The sequence below is a fragment of the Symsagittifera roscoffensis genome, chromosome 3, assembly GCF_963678635.1.
Source record: "Symsagittifera roscoffensis chromosome 3, txSymRosc1.1, whole genome shotgun sequence".
Taxonomy (NCBI): domain Eukaryota; kingdom Metazoa; phylum Xenacoelomorpha; order Acoela; family Convolutidae; genus Symsagittifera; species Symsagittifera roscoffensis.
Window position 1 is genome coordinate 11,890,521 of NC_087064.1, and position 16,992 is coordinate 11,907,512.

Consider the following 16,992-nt stretch of genomic DNA (forward strand, 5'->3'; position numbering starts at 1 on the left):
TTGAAGGTTTATTAGAGAAAAGTACGGTTCCATAATACCACTTTTAATCATGACATCATGCTTCTCTCGAAAGTCTGTCAAATGGCGCGCTGTAATTGGCGAATCTAATAAGGGTCCGAAAGTCTGAAGGTATTTATTTGCATATTAGTTTTTCTCAATCTAGAACTCAACGTTCAGCCAACCGTTTAAGCATAGACGTAGACAAAAGCCGAATACATTTTTCTGACAAATAGAAGAACTGCTTTTATTAAACAAGTTTTACAACTTTCAGATAATTTGGTACGAGGAATTATGATTGACTAGTAACCAAGCTCTGTTTAACTCGTTCGCATCTACTACGTGTCCGAATTTTGAAGCCAACAACTAGAGACGGAGTGCTGCAAAGGTCACCTTACGGGATCAAATTAACGTCTGTAAATTAATGGATAAAATGAAAAAGGCTTGTCAGACTGTATGTGAGAATAGATTGCTCGTTGCCGGTTGCCTGGACTTTTTGTCTGGTAATGGGCTCCGGTGCTAGCAGAAGTCCGAAGGGAAACCAGAACCGTCACAGTAATAATCAAACAGTACCTACATCTAACTACAGTGGTCTGCCTAACGACTATCCACGACAAAGGTTGGTCAGATTGTTTGTATTAACAGAACCTTTAGTGGTCAACATAATCTAGAACTAAAATACTCTTTTGCCTGCAACTTCTCACAAATTTAATAAGTTCAAATTATTTGAGAGTAATGACCGTAGTGAGTACTCTTATAAAAGTCATTATGACTCGGTTTTTGTTTTCAGAGAAAGTCTTTAAATTTGTCCAGGCTCAAGTTCACTTTTTTGCGGTTTGGATTTTGTTTTTAAGTTCAATTTGTTTCCTTTTTCTCAAAAAGCAAACTCCACTATTGAACAGCAAAAGTGTAAAGGTCTCGAAAAACATGATCGACTTCTAGTTTCAAAGTTGGATTTAGTTTTCAGATTTTCCAGCGAAAATAGTTTTCTTTTGATCCAGTTTTCTCAAATTGGTTAATTTACGAAGTGCCAATCATACTGTGCCAATACATGCCCTTAAAGTTTTCAAGAAACTCAAAATGCTTTAAGGGCATCTATTTAATTTCTTTGAACTTCGAAAGAAAAAAAATTGGTATTTTATCTGTTCAATTGCGTTCATTGGCTCTTTTCCAATTGTCTATTGGCCATGTTTTCCATTTATCTGCCAAGCTTCTTTTGGCTTAATTGCACCTTTTTTTCTGTTTAAGTAGATGAGAGTTATCAGAGTATGTGTTTGAGGTGCAGAGCCCTTGAAATGTTTCTTGAAGGTAAACGTTTCCAATGCTTAGAATCGTCTGCAATTTGTGTTTTCCCCGTCAAAGCAGTTTTATGCGCCGCGTCTGTCATTTTACATTTTACTTGCCCATGTTGTGATGCTAGATTTTGAATCCTCTGCTGTTGATTGCGCGTTTGTATAGAGCTCAATAAATCACTCGTTGTTTTGGAGATTAAGATTTTCTTCAGTTTTTGCGGACCCAGCAAGGCGCTTGTGAATATTGAGAGCTTGTGTAAAAAAGTTGCTCAATCTTCTTGGTTATTTCAGCCCAATTGTTCCGACTATTGAAAATCGACAATTTCTACTTTTTCTTATTGCACTTAATAGAGCTGCTTTTTTCGTGTTCTTGCTAGTGTTTGCGAAGCACAGCTTTGCCTTTGTGATGATATTTCTAATAATAGGTGGTCAAAGTTCAATTAAAGTTCTTCTCACAAATTTAATAAGTTCAAATTATTTGAGAGTAATGACCGTAGTGAGTACTCTTATAAAAGTCATTATGACTCGGTTTTTGTTTTCAGAGAAAGTCTTTAAATTTGTCCAGGCTCAAGTTCACTTTTTTGCGGTTTGGATTTTGTTTTTAAGTTCAATTTGTTTCCTTTTTCTCAAAAAGCAAACTCCACTATTGAACAGCAAAAGTGTAAAGGTCTCGAAAAACATGATCGACTTCTAGTTTCAAAGTTGGATTTAGTTTTCAGATTTTCCAGCGAAAATAGTTTTCTTTTGATCCAGTTTTCTCAAATTGGTTAATTTACGAAGTGCCAATCATACTGTGCCAATACATGCCCTTAAAGTTTTCAAGAAACTCAAAATGCTTTAAGGGCATCTATTTAATTTCTTTGAACTTCGAAAGAAAAAAAATTGGTATTTTATCTGTTCAATTGCGTTCATTGGCTCTTTTCCAATTGTCTATTGGCCATGTTTTCCATTTATCTGCCAAGCTTCTTTTGGCTTAATTGCACCTTTTTTTCTGTTTAAGTAGATGAGAGTTATCAGAGTATGTGTTTGAGGTGCAGAGCCCTTGAAATGTTTCTTGAAGGTAAACGTTTCCAATGCTTAGAATCGTCTGCAATTTGTGTTTTCCCCGTCAAAGCAGTTTTATGCGCCGCGTCTGTCATTTTACATTTTACTTGCCCATGTTGTGATGCTAGATTTTGAATCCTCTGCTGTTGATTGCGCGTTTGTATAGAGCTCAATAAATCACTCGTTGTTTTGGAGATTAAGATTTTCTTCAGTTTTTGCGGACCCAGCAAGGCGCTTGTGAATATTGAGAGCTTGTGTAAAAAAGTTGCTCAATCTTCTTGGTTATTTCAGCCCAATTGTTCCGACTATTGAAAATCGACAATTTCTACTTTTTCTTATTGCACTTAATAGAGCTGCTTTTTTCGTGTTCTTGCTAGTGTTTGCGAAGCACAGCTTTGCCTTTGTGATGATATTTCTAATAATAGGTGGTCAAAGCATGTTTTTGGTGTTTTGCGAATAGTTTGAAAAATATTTTTGAGACCTTGAAATTAAAATTAAGTTGTGTTCGGGCGTATTTGTGTTATTTTAAGAGTCAATAATTTCTGTGAAAACTTCAATACGTGGTGTTGATTTTTTTGCTTGCTCTCAAATTTGACTTTTGCTATTTTTCTTAATGTTCAGTTCATTCACATTGTTTAAAGGAAGGCAAACTTCACTATCGAACAGCAAAAGTATAAAATTTACGAAAGTGTTGCGATATCCTAGCGAAATAAAAATGTATGCTGATCTAATTTTGTCCAAATGTCCAAAAGCTTTTAACTTGATATTTATCTGCGAAAGTGGATTTTAATTATCAGATTAACCAGAGGAATAAGCACTTTTGAAGCACGTTTTTCAAAATGGGTAATTTTTTATCAATAAAGTGTAAACCATATTTGGTTTTAGAAACTGCAAGTACTTTAAAGTCACATATTTTTTGTTTTTCAAAAAACAAGTCAGTTTTTTCTTTCTGTTTCCTTGCTTTCATAAACTCTTCCCACTGTCTATTGGCTAAGTTTTTAAACGATAGAATCAGTAAGTAAACTAAGTTAGGATTGAGTGCTTTAAGATAATAAATATGTTTTGTCATATTTCAGTACGACTTACTTTTTACAAACCGAAGTTTCGTTAGACGCAAGGCCCTTGCTACTATTTGCAAATTTATTGCGGTAAATTAACAGAGCTGTATCTGTTCAAATGAAACTTAAATTGTTTACTGATTAAAGCGTGGTTGTTAAACCAGAAGTTTCGATCCTTTCAAGGTTTGAGTTCGAATCTAGTCGAAATTAAAGATCACGATTGTTTCCACTTTTTCGTTTGTTTGCGCAAATAGTAGCTTCGACGCTACTCAAATTCAAACAAAGTTTGTCGTTTTTTTCTATAATGTAAAGTTACAGTTTTTAATCACCTGTTGGCTTAGTTCAGAACGCAACCGCCCAGATTTTTACATGCGTAGATCAGAGCGTGATCAGATTCATCATTGGCTCGAAGCTGAAGACGCAAGCGTTCATGAACAAAACAAGTATCTTTGATTTTCAAATGGAGTGATAGAAATGAACTCAAATTTGATTATGACGATGATCAACGCTCAGTGCATTTTCTACATTAAGCACCTGATCTTTAATGTCAGCTATTAAATTCAGTTATCAAGTCGGTCGATTTGATGTTAGGTCGAACAACCCGTCGCATCCGAGTCACATATCATCCTCCTCAGGAGGAATACTTCTGACCAATCACAGTCGGAGCAGGGGCGGGGCAGGAGTGGGAAGCAACAGTAGCACCAGCAACAGTTCCTCAGCCGATATGCCCTGCGCATCCTGCTCTTCACAGTTTAACCTACTCAGCAGAAAGGTATGCCTGAAATCAATAGCATTTTGCTACTAATTGCTCTTTTGTCATACAAGAAATACAACTCACGGAGTCGACAAGACACTTATTAACGCGATAATCCAAAAATGCCCGGTCTATATAATAGAAAGGCAAAGTTTAAACTCAGTTGTACTTGATTATCGGATCCAACTGATCTTCCCTGTAATGTAAAAAAGTGGAGTGATTGTCACTCATATATAGGTCTTGTTTTTTTTTCAGTAAAGTTTGTTCACGCTCAAATTTGATTGATTCGGCCATTTGAAAAATGGGGAGGAACTTTGTATTCGGTGTTTTAGTTCTTTTTATTTTCCTCGCAAAATCAGCTGCCACAACAAATCTACGGAGAGAGGTGAGTGATATATGATTTTAAAGCCCTTTCAGTCGTGATTTGAATGATATTCAAAATTTTTCGAACAACTTTCTCAGTGTCGAGAAAAACCGGTTTGAAATTTTTCGTCTAAATTCGAGCGAGTAAAGCGAGGGAGCATGCTTATTTATACTTAAACTAGGCAGTTTAAAACATCTTATTTATGCTTTTTTTAATTTTTACCCGAAAAAAATAGTTTTAAGAGATTTTTAATTCCATTTTGGGAATCAGAAAATTCAAAAAATTTCTGCTAATTTTATTTTGTTGTGAGTTTTATTTTTTTTTGCATATTTTGTTTTTCTAGTCATTTTTCTTCAAAATCTGTTGTCCTGTTTGCCTATATTGTTATGACTGTCGAATATGCCTACATCATAGTTTTTATGTCAGATCCTTTTATCACACCAAGCAGAAAAACTGCACTGATTAGAAAAAAAAGTTCTTGTAAATTTTTTAAAAAACTAGTCGGAACTTTTTGTGCTCCTTGCACAGTAACCGGCTATACTTGTTTTTTTTTTGCGGTTTGACTTCTAAGCTTAATTCATCTTTTTGTTGTTCAAAGCAAGGCAAATGCCAATATTGATCTGCCGAATTCCCGTCGGAATTAAAAAAAATTATCCATTGATCCATTTTTCTCATATTGGGTTATTTTATCCAAAATAGTGTCAATCATAAATTCCAAACAAGTTTTTTGGCCAAATATAGTTTTTTGAATTTCGAAAGTTTCAGTATTAATTCAATTTTTTTTCTGCTTCCTTGTGTTCGTTAAATCTTTTCAATGATATGTTTAGTTTTCCCAGCGAAAAGAAGGAGTTTGCTTAAGTTTTCTGTAAATGAATTATTTTTGTGAAATATGTATCGCTCGCAATCAATGTTCTCTCATTTTTTACTTGTCACTTTTCCAATTGTTTTTAGGTTTGTTTTTTCAAACTTTTCTTCTTTTAACGAATTTTGCTGCTTATCGTTCTGAACATTCTAGGTGTTGGAAGCTATGATTTGGATTTAACAAAGTTGTTGATTTTGAAGAAGTTATATCAGTGTTGAGAAAAAATTGGTCTGAATGGCTCCGATTATCAGAAGAACAAATTTTTCGAAATTTGATTGCACTGAACTCAATTTTGTTGACTTGTAATTTAATTGTTCACACTAGCGAAATTAAGTGAGCGTGAGTGTTTTACTACGACTATTCTTTTTTTCTAACCTAATTTGCAAATATTGGTGCCAATTTTGGGGCACTCTTACCGCTTTTTGATAGTTTTTGCTTTGAAATTTGAATAGTAATAAAGTAACTTATTTGATACATTTTAAATTCATTAACTGAATTGAAAAAAGCTATTTGTTTCAAACAACATAACAATAATGAAAACTCGATTTCAGAAATTTTTGTAACTCAATATATCTTGCAATTTTTTAAAATTCTATATTTATACAATGTGGCGTTATGCTTTCCAATCTATCTATACTACATTTAAATGCTAGTGACAGCTATCTCCCATTTTTAAGCTTGATAATTTTGCATGTTTAACGAAAGAATTTTTTCATGTTTAAGCTATATCATATATTGTAATGCTTAAGAAAATTTTTCAATCAGTTTTCCGCAAGGTCATTAATTTTTCAGTAATTTTTTTCGAGGCCAAATGAAGTCTGTCTCTCTGTCTGAAAACCTGCTTTTTTAATTAATTTGATAATGTGTGTCTACCAGTCTCCTAATTTTTAATTTGGTTTCGACGATTTAGTTCAAAGTAATGTTACTGTCAAACGGTTGCCTCCAATCTCTCTGTATCTTTATCTGGATTTTCTATCTTTTCTATTTTTCTATTTTTTTTGTATATTTTTTCTTCTATCTTTTTTTTGCATCTTTTTCTACCTTTTTTTTCTATCTTTTTTTATATTTTCTATATTTTTTCTATCTTTCCTTACCCTGTAGTTGGGTGCTGTCAGGGTACTCTCAAACTTGCTGTCTACTTTCAAAAAACTTAAAATTAATTTTTTTCTTCAAAGTTTGAAATTCCCAACCCTGTTGTTGTCAGGGTACTCTCAGAGTTGCGAATCGTGCCTCCAAATATGACTCCCCAATTCCTTAAATTTTTTGAGATATGACGTTTTTTTTGTGATTTTTTTCGAAAAATTTTCAGTAAACCCAAACAATTTTTTTAAATTTTTTTCTTCAAAATTTGAAATTCCCAACCCTGTAGTTGGGGGCTGTCAGAGTATTCTCAGGATTTGCGAATCTTGCCTCCAAATATGACTACTCAATTCCTGGTAGTTTTTGAGAAATGACTTTTTTGTGATTTTTTGCAAAAAAGTTTTCAGAAAAACAAAGTTTTTTCCTTCAAAAATTGAAATTTCCAACCCTTTAGTGGGGGCTGTCAGAGTACTCATAGGGGTTGCGAATCTTGCCTCCAAACATGGCTGCTCAAATTCTGGCAGTTTTCGAGATATGAGGATTTTTTAAATGATTTTTCAATTAACTTAGGTTTCGAAAAATTCTCAAAATTTAAATATCCCAACCCTGTAATTGGATGCTGCCAGGGTACTCCCAGGAGTTGTAAATCTTGCCTGCAAATATGGCTGCTCAGGTTTTTCTACTTTTGGAGACTTGATTTTTTCGAGATCTGGTTTCCAATGTGGTTGTGGTCCAATGTGTGCAGTTTTTCATGAGTTTTCAAAAATTCGAAGCACCGTAGGTGCGTTACATGCTAGTTTTGATTACATGCATAATTAGTGTAGATGCCGTCAGATTGCTATACTATTACTCGCAAAGTTGCGTCTGTTTTTATTTGGTGTCACTTTTACTGCATCGCATTGGCAATTTGTTAGCATATGTAAAATTCAGTGAGACAACCTTTTCATTTTTTGAAGTCCAAGTCAGAGCTGAAAGGGCTTCATTAGAATACCACTGGTGAAACCCTTTATTTTTTTCGTTGAGTTAGCCAAACTGCGTGAAGTGCACGGAACAGTATTGAGGATGTTATATTGGTCTATATGGGGGAGGATGTTACTTAATCCCAGTTTTTTTTCTATAATCATCCTTTAACCTGATTCTTTCAACAAGATGATTGAATATGGCATCCTTTCCAAATATCAGTTATTTTTTCTCAAAAAAAGCCATTGATTTAGGTTAAACAAATGCAATAAAGAATGTTAATTTTTTTTTAATTGTATGTTAATTTTTTTTGACATGTATATTTTTTAATTGAAGAAGAATGAATTTTAAAAGCAGGCCTTTAATCAATTTGTCTCACTGATTTGAAAACCGAGTTTTCTTTGACAAATTTTCGCTCGTAACACAAATTTTTAGAATTTATCTTTGAAATCCGAATCATCGCTTTTTTTCTTATGATACCAGGCTTAATTCCTATCGAGCTTTCTCTGAGGTAGTTAAAATTGCGACCAGGGTACAATTGTTTTTTTTTTCATAAATAATTTTGTTCACAGGATCTCAAATTTCAGAAGATCTCCCTTTTCACCCATGTTGCACTCTTAGCAGCTCTAGTTCTTGGTCTAGAGTTTCTGTGTTTATACTCAATGAGTTACTTGGGCTACAGCTGAAAAAATGTTCAGATGAAAATTTATTTTTTGTAGGCTTAATTGACTTCGTCCAAATGCTTGCCGTCCTATTTGCGGGGTGCTTGTGGTAAAATTTTATTCAACTTTTTTTTTTTTTTCAATTCATTTTTGAGGAATGGAACTAGATTTTACGATTTTCTTGTTTTAATTTGTTCACTTGGTTTTCGATGTATTTTTAGTTCTGAGAGTGTGTGCAGTCAGCTGAAAGCAATGTAGACTCATAATCTTTTTGAGCAATTTAGTTTTGAATTCATTCAAGATGATGGCACAGCGTATTATTTAAATGTCCAAAAATTTCCAATTTTTTTATTTTCTGTAAAGTTTTGTTTGGCAGATTTGACTTGACTGTTTATTCTACTATGGTATTTTTTGAATTCAATCAACCATCTGGCGCCGAGGTAACGCAATCACTTGAGGCGGCAACGACATCTGGTTCGAATCTGCCCGGGCATGTTTATTTTTTGGTACCAGACTTGTCAAAAAACATAAACAAATTCCACTATTGTGAACAAAGTTGTTTCTCCAGTAAACAACTTTGTTCAAGATTGGCAGATGTTTCAGCTTGCTTCATATTAAATTCAAAATTAATCAGCCACCCAGCGCAATTGGGTTAAAGTTCACATACCTGCTTAAGACGAGAACGGCTTTTTTGTCAGTTAGTTCCCGTTGACCATTTTTTTATTTTAAGCTTTTCTGTAGGTTGCTGTAGTACTCTTTCGTGAGACGACAAAGCCGGGTGCTCTATTCGAGTCGGGACCTGTTTTTTTTCAAAGTGATAATTTTTGTCTATTTTAGATTACTGTCTATTTGCTTATTTTTGTCGGCTTAGTTTCCGCGGAAAGACTTTTTTTGAAAGTATGGCTTTTTTGTAGCATTCCGAAAGCTTTTTGTAATGTTTCTAATGGTGCAGGTAATATTCTCTCGGATATTTTGGGCTTTTAGGCAATTTTAGTTTAAATTTTAGACCAAAACCATTTTTTGAAGGTTCTTTCAATTTTTGATTTTTTTATTTGATTTTAATCATAGTCATTCATTGTTGTACCGCAAGTGGTGCGAAGCTGAGCTTAGCTTCTCTGTGAAGTAGTGGGAGAATAACGGAAAATGCAGAAGACAATGGGCGATGGAAAAAGCGTTGTTTCCACACTGGAAGGGTTTTAATGGTATCTTGCGCTGTTAAGAGTCTTGTGCTATTGGATTGCTCCGGCTACGTTGTAGTAGTCAGTGCTTGAAAGGAGCTCTCTACCGCTCCTCTACGTGCTACGTGAGCTGAACGTGTGCGGCTGCATTAAGGGGATAAATCCAGAGACAGGATATCTAGATATTTCGGTATGCCAGCGACAGTCAAGAAAGTGATGCACTTTATTTACTACTTGACTACAGGTTGCACAATTTGAGGGTCTAACCAGTAGATATTTTAATTTCGGGATTAGTTTGATGCCCTGAACTGAGCTAATTTGCACCTGGGATCACGATCGAGCCTATTTTGCTAATTCTTTTTGGGATAAAATGAATTGAGAATACACTGACCAGGTGATTATCATCGTAGTAGCTGTTCCAGTGTACGTGTATAGTTCTTAATTTTTTGGCAGCTTCAACTTTTTTTGTAAATATTATTGACCTCCAAGCTGAAAGTATTTTTAAAAACGGATGGCCAATTAAAAATGGTTCATTAATAAATCGATGGGTCTTAGAAAGCGCAATCGGGTTGCATTGCTGTTTTGACAGTTCAAACGCAATTCTGAAATTTGGTATCAATTTCAACACCATTTCATTGTCTCGATGTCAGAATCGTTTCGGAAATTTTATAAAGTTGTCCAACAAATTTGTTAAAAACCATTAAAAAAAAGGCTTTTCTTGTTCCCTTTGTGGCCTAAATGTGCTGCACTTTGTAAAAAAGGAGTAATCGTGGACAGAATATTTTCGGATACGTGCACTACAAAACTCTACCTCAAAATAATTAACTTGAAACCGTTTTGAGCGGTGGAGAAAAAGTAAAGACTTGATATGTTCTATTGCTTGTTTTTTCTTAACGCTGATCACAGATAGTTTGACAAATTACTGAAAACTGCTAATCAGAATATCGTTGGTAAAGTGTTATTTTTGATTTCAGATCAAGTGTGAGACTTGTGAATTGATCTTCTGTGAGCCGTGTGTGCTACCCTGTGAATCATCGGGGGGAGGAGTCTCCTCGCCAGCTGCAGTGCCCTCTTTGTCATGTCTCTCCTGCTTCGTGTTCAGGGGACCAGTGCTACTAAGGCAAGTCAGTTGAATGTAAAATAGAACCAGAACACCTTGTAGCCCAGAGACTTCCATCGACAATGGTAGTTTTTTTAATGTTACACTTTCGAAAACTTTCAAAGGAAAATTGCGTAATTGGTAATTGCGTAATATGACTTAAAAAGGCTTGTTCTTGATAGGAGTCAGCTGGTGCGTCTGCGTGTGCGTGACCTGATGCGTCAGCTGAGAGCGAAGGGAGTGAGTGACACTCGCGGCTGTCTGACCAAGGCTGAGTTGGTAAATCTGCTGGCCAATGTGCCCCAAGTCACCCTCCTCATGGATGACGTCATGGAGGAGTCCCAATCTACTTCCCACGCCAACAACAACACCAACTCCAATCAGGTGCTCTTGCTTTTTGAAAATTGGAATATGATGAAGCTTTTTTGTATTGGTCCTTAAAAGTTATTAAACATTAAGGCCATGCTTATGAAATTCCAAACATATGCTGTTGTAATTCAAAACTAGCCAGGAAATGAAACAAAGAAAGATTTATCATCGTATATGTTATATGAAAAGCAATTTTTGCAAGCCGTGTGAAGCAATCACAACAACTTGAAGCGCTAAATCGCTTGCTTAAAACATCTTAACGAACCGATTCAAGCTTTCGATTTCAAAATTTTAGTGCCTAATTTGAGCGCTTGAACACCGTTTTTTAGAGTGCATCCAGCTTTCGGAAACCACTTGAAAAATACCGAAGTTGGCATGCCTAAATTGCATGCTTGAAACATTTTTTTGCCTAAATTGCATGAATCAAATCAAGCCTTCAATATCAATGCTTAAAGATTGCGCCATCGAAATTTAGCGCTTCAAGAAGCGATTTAGCGCTTCACAAAAGACGAATTAGTTTTCACGAATTAATTTTGTTTCAAGCCGTCAAAATAATTTGATATCTTTTTAATTATGAAGTTTATGAATATTTGAGCATGCATAGTTGGTATATTTCAGTTCACTTCCAATGGTGATGCACAACATAATGGAAGCACCAACGGAGGTGCAGGCAACCGAAATAACAACAACAACAATAGCAATTATAATCAAGGAGACAGCTCGTCTTCATCCAGAACCAACCACTCACAGCAACATTATCAATGCGACAGTGGCTCATCTTCAGTGCCTAATGTAAGTACTCTCGGGACGATGACTCGTTACTCGTGGGCGAATAACAATTGTAAGCCAGTAAAAATAGTTATTGAATAGTACATAACAGGCGAATCTAGGGTTTTCTAGAGAGGAGTGGGAGGGTGGTTTTCAAAAAAATAATAAAATTGTGTCACAATTTTTTTAGGTCGGCCAAATTGATTTTCCGAGGCTTCCTAAAACACTGTTTTGTCGGAAACAACTGTGCCTCCGGCTTATTTTGAGCTTTTTTGGAGGGTTTCAGCCATTGAGTTGCCTTTTTTAACGCCCGTTCGCACATCAAAGTTCGTTAACATGGCACCAAGGGCACCTTTTAAAAAAGTTGGTGGGCAAAAAAGAATGTAAAATAAAACTAAAGGGGTCCCCTTTGTGAGTTGAGGGGGTCGAATCCCTGGTAAATAACAGTAAGTGGGGCGGCCGTGGTCGAGTGGGTGAGAAGGGCTGCCTTTAACTCGAGGGTATTGGGTTAGGTTCCCACTTCGGTCACAGTCGGAGGGTTTCCTTCGTCAATCGCCTCATTAAGGCCGGAACACTTGCCGTGAGATCTGTTACGGCGATATCGATAACTCCATTTCTCCCATAGAAATAAGGTCCCCAGACAGTTACGTGCCAGGGGTCGCGGTAAAATACTTTAAAAAAACTTTGAGGGTCGAACGGCATGTATTTTGGTCGTTTTGCATTTGCATTTTACGGTATCAAAGAAGAGATGATCCGCTTTAATTGCTTTGGCTTCAGGGCTCAGCTGACGATAGCGGAAAGCCTTCAAGTCAGCCAAAAGAGCGCAAACAGTTAAGCTCAATCAACAACGAAGAGGATATAGACAAATTACATGTGCGTGAGCTTAAGGAGATCCTGGTGAACAATTTTGTGGTCATACGAGGTCTGTGTGAAAAAGACGAGTTAGTTCAGAAGACGAAGATGTTGTGGCGACAGGAGATAGGACAGAGACGAGCAGCTGCAGCCATGAAGGCTAAATTTAATGACCACGAGCCGAATATATCCGAGGTGGGCAATTATCTCGACTTAATTTAATCGCATCTTAATTAGTCTGATCCTTTCCAAAGGCCATAAGTGTTTTAGCTTAATGGCTTTTTGTTGATAAAAATTGGAAATTGTTTCTTGTTTTTTTAGGACGATACGTGTAAAATCTGCATGGATGCGCCAATCAATTGTGTGCTGCTGGAGTGTGGTCACATGGTGTCCTGTGTCACCTGTGGAAAACAACTAGCCGAATGCCCAATTTGCCGACAATATGTCGTCAGAGCAGTGCACACCTTCAGAACATGACAGTCGATTGTGTATTTATTCTTCAATTGTTCGATGTTTGATGTCGTTTCTGATCCCAAATGAAAGTCAATGTTACATAATTGTAAAATTTTGATGTGTATAAACTCCTGTTCCAAAGTGATAGATATTGCTAGTATTGTTTTTAGAAATTCAACAGAATTACTTTGGAAATCATATTAATTCCTGGTGCTCTCTAGTAAAGTATTGGAGTTTTTAAACGTCAATGAAATTGATTGCAGCAAGTATATCAAATGAAGTATACCTTCCAATGATCTTTATTCTTTAGCCTTAGTTGTTTATTTCTTCGTATTTCCTTTTATTTTTCAGAAAATCAAAACGCAAAATTACAATCAACTTTTTTCATGAAATTTTGAAAATGCATTTAGACGTGTCCCTTTTAGTTAGTTCAAGTGTTTAATGCCTGTTTTCTCAAGTTTTTCCAGAATGAGGTCATGTTTGTATTCATAGTGAAAATTGGGGATAAGATCATCAATGTTAGTGTTCAATTGCGTACTGCGACAAAAGACAACTAGCATTAAAAGTCAACTAGCATTAAACTCGAATTACTAAAGTCGAAGTACAAAAAATCAGTTACCACAAATAATCGTTTGATGGTCGAGTGATATATTATGCGAAAACCCTTTCAAGCGTGATTTGAACGGCGTAAAAATCTCCAAAATGCTTCTTCTGTGTCGAGAAAAACCGGTTAAATTGTTTGTTTCTGTCGATAAAAACCGGATCAAGTTTTCTTACATTGAGTCAAGTTTATCAAAAAGTGTCAGTCATCAAGTTGATTTTGCTTAATTCAATATTTTGCCGTTTTCTTGCATTCATTCATCCCTTTCCAATGTCTGTTGGCTATATTCAACTTTTTCATAAATCGATATAGAGCACACACTTTAATTATTTTTTAAACGCCCATTTGGATTTGGACAAACTACCAAACCATTGATCCTTTAATTGAATTAACCGAAATAATAAGGTAAGGAGTTGAAAACTCCGAACTGCCGGCTTTTAAAGAAATGAAGATAAATTGGAATGCTATGGAGTTCATGGCAACAGCTACAACTGGTTTAAAAGCAATCTATCAGATACGCGACAGTTTGTACAAATAGACAATACGGTTTTCAATTGGCGCACAGCCAGTACTGGTGAGCGTCAAGGATCTGTACTTGTACCAATACTTTTTCTCATTTACGTAAATGATATGCATCATGCAGCTCCAAAGTCAAATGTCTTTCTATTCGCAGATGACCCAAACGTTGCATGCGATAGCATTATGTCTGAATGTTTTCAGTCGTATTTAGAAAGTTATCTAACTGGTTGAGGATTATTAAGTTGTCTTTAAATGCTGATAAAAACTACCTATATTAATTTCAACAAAAAACGTGCTTAAAACTTAATGTTGTTTTTGTTAATTTTGCGTATAGTCCTAAGATTTCATGTTGGTATCTAATTGTAACAGTAGATAAAAACATGTCACTTTTTCATCATATTCTGAAAATTAAAATAAAACTGGGGCGGCATTGCGGTATTTTTTCGAAAATGCGACATTTTGTGCTAAAATCGGTTGTAACAAAATTTTATTAGTCCAATTTCAAGCCAGAAATCCAATACGGTTTGCTGGTTCACGATGTTAAATTAAGTTTTCATGGTGCAACGAAATATTAAGCGCAGGAGCTGCGTCAAGAAAAGTTTGAAAGTATCACCCAATCATTCTTCGATAAAAAAAATTCTGCCCGTTTATAAACTCTTTGTATATGATTTGCTCAAATTTTGCTTGCGTTCATTTAACTTGAGAAATCGAAACTCTTTACCAATTTCTTTGTTTCGCTCTAAAGTTGTTTGCTCATATAACACAAGGAAGTCTGATGCCCAAACGTTTGTTCCTTGTATTTTTGCAAAAATGTATGAAATCCTGCTCCTTCGCAGATAGCGGGTCAAAATTTTTGAATGTATTTTTTTGAGTGAAAACAAAGTTTATCAGTTGATGCTGGTAAACTATCATTGCATGATGAAAATGTTTTCGCTCACTGACAGAACATTTATAGACTTCGTGAACATGATTTAATTCAAAAACTTTTTCTATAGAAAGTGAGTTAGGAGTAGATTTGCATCTGAAAATATATGAAAATATAATAGTGTTATCCGACAGCAGAAAACATGCAAATTTTCTACGCTTGATTTTTTTCAATTTTTACGCTTGCGAACATCAAGCGTTGTCAAATCGAAATTTAGACTTTTGTTTTGGGTTAACAACTAGTTTAACAAAATCAGTTGAATCATTTATGATAGTAATGCAGTTGACACGCTCAATTTCATGACAAATCAATTTTAAGTGCTGGTTGGGCACTAGTTACTACAGGGTACTTTCAGGAGTACTTATAACTTGTTGAAGTTTTTTAAAGTCAGTTTTTTTTCGATTCAACTGGTGTCCGCTCAAATTTTGTCGGCCTTGTTTCCGCTTCGTAATTTTGTTCAAATGCTAATTGGACTTTCAAATGTCTTTCGTGGCATGTTTACTTAGAATTCCTGTTTGATAGAAACAGGTGCTATGAAAATGTATGAGGTTGGGTTTTTTACTTTTTTTTTTGAGACGCTGGAAAATTTAATTACTTTGTTAGAAAAATTTTTCCTCGAAAACCCTTTTATCGATTTTCAAAAAAGTGCTATCCATAGAATGGCAGCCTACATTTTAGTGTGCCTGCATGCTCCCTTGGTCTCTTTTGGCTGTACATCTTTTCCACAGCTTTCGAAAAAGCCGGTGGGGGAATATTAGGTCGATTTTTTTTGTTTAACCTACCAAATCTGACACTTTGATTTCGATGAATAGAACGGATTAAAAAAGCTCTCCTCCAGAAGTGACTACGACGAAATTTTTTACACATTAATTTATGGACCTCGGAATAGAATAGTGACCAATGTAATTTTTTTGACCGTTTTTTGAATCTTTTTTTGACTTTTCTCGAAAACTAAACTTCCAGACCTGAGGTTGTGGGTTCAATGAAAATAACGAATTGGGAGAAGCACCCCTGCTTTAGCGGCCACTCACAAGTTTTTTTTAAGAAAAAATTTATCGTCCCCGGAAAAGTCTTTTTTTTTCAATTTTTGAGCATTCAATCCAATGAACGGGATGTGGGAAGCTCCTTTACACGCGACTACGCCTAAATGATTTTTCAAACAATAACTTATTGCCCTCGGAAAAGTCGAAGATTTTTTGACAGTATTTGAAATTTCTTCGAATTTTCACGAAAACTACCCTGCCAAACTTGGGTTATTTTTTAATTTTCTATGTAAGAAAAATGTTTTGTCTGTGGGGAAAATCCAAAATATCAACAATTTTCACTATTTTCCTAATTAAGCATCCTATCACTATTTTCCTAATGATTATTTTTCTTTATTTTTGTGATTAATAATATTTATGTATCTCTCGTTTGCTAGAAAATGATGGGTGCTTAAGTGTTGTGTGCTCCCATATGCAATCAACTGGGTTTTTCTCGTACGATGCACGAAGAAAAAAGGAAAATGATGTTTTAGATGTTTTTTTTTGCATTTAAATGCTTTTTACTGTTAATATTTGCTTAAACTATCCAGAGTAGACGATATATAGGCATGGAATATGCATTTTTTGTGTCCCCTCCACTGTCAAACTAAAAATTTTTTTGTTCCAATCGTGTAAGATTTGATTTTATTTGGAGATAACTAATTGTGTAAAGATTTTTTCTTATACTTTAAAAGAAAGTGACACAATATTCGTGCTTCTGGTGTTTTTGCTCAGAATTTACAACTAGCGATTTTCCCGCAATCTTTTATAGCATCTGAAAGCTATTATTGTCCTGTGCTCAGTTTTAAAAAGATATTTAACTTGAGATAGTTTTTCGCAAAGTTATGAGGGTTTGAAAATTGCAAGTCTGGTCTTTTTTGGTCAATTGAAGCGCAATACATTTCGTGCTATTGACGCGTAAGCGGCTATTTAATCCGGCTCAGAAATTGTTTGAAATTGAGTTGAGACATGCTGCTTGTTTTAATTAATACATTACTTATCTATTGATTAAGTTTAATCATCAAAATGGTTGTTTTGTCAAAAAAAAAACGGTCCACAATAAAATGCTCCAGAAAGCGCTTTAAGTTTATATATTTTACTCTCCCTGAATTGATTGACACCTATCTAGTTGT

At 35.2% G+C, this 16,992-nt stretch overlaps 2 protein-coding genes across 2 annotated transcripts in view; both read left to right on the forward strand.

Moving 5' to 3' along the window:
* LOC134841450 (vesicle-trafficking protein SEC22b-B-like) overlaps positions 1 to 16,992 on the forward strand; it is a 105,128-nt gene that overhangs the window by 73,039 nt on the left and 15,097 nt on the right. The window lies entirely within an intron of this gene.
* LOC134841471 (E3 ubiquitin-protein ligase rififylin-like) lies at positions 172 to 13,237 on the forward strand. Its single transcript, XM_063857480.1, has 7 exons — positions 172 to 616; positions 3,983 to 4,163; positions 10,226 to 10,371; positions 10,533 to 10,734; positions 11,338 to 11,511; positions 12,265 to 12,534; positions 12,661 to 13,237. Exons 1-7 carry the CDS (start codon positions 504 to 506, stop codon positions 12,814 to 12,816), a joined length of 1,242 nt encoding a protein of 413 aa, XP_063713550.1. The 5' UTR covers positions 172 to 503; the 3' UTR covers positions 12,817 to 13,237.

What these genes read in the sequence shown, in the direction of transcription:
- LOC134841471 (XM_063857480.1), top strand. Translation starts at nt 504, where the DNA reads ATGGGCTCCGGTGCTAGCAGAAGTCCGAAGGGAAACCAGAACCGTCAC. An exon ending in AGGGGACCAGTGCTACTAAG is followed by an intron (nt 10,372 to 10,532) that starts GCAAGTCAGTTG and finishes TGTTCTTGATAG; the next exon opens with GAGTCAGCTGGTGCGTCTGC. An exon ending in ACGAGCCGAATATATCCGAG is followed by an intron (nt 12,535 to 12,660) that starts GTGGGCAATTAT and finishes TTGTTTTTTTAG; the next exon opens with GACGATACGTGTAAAATCTG.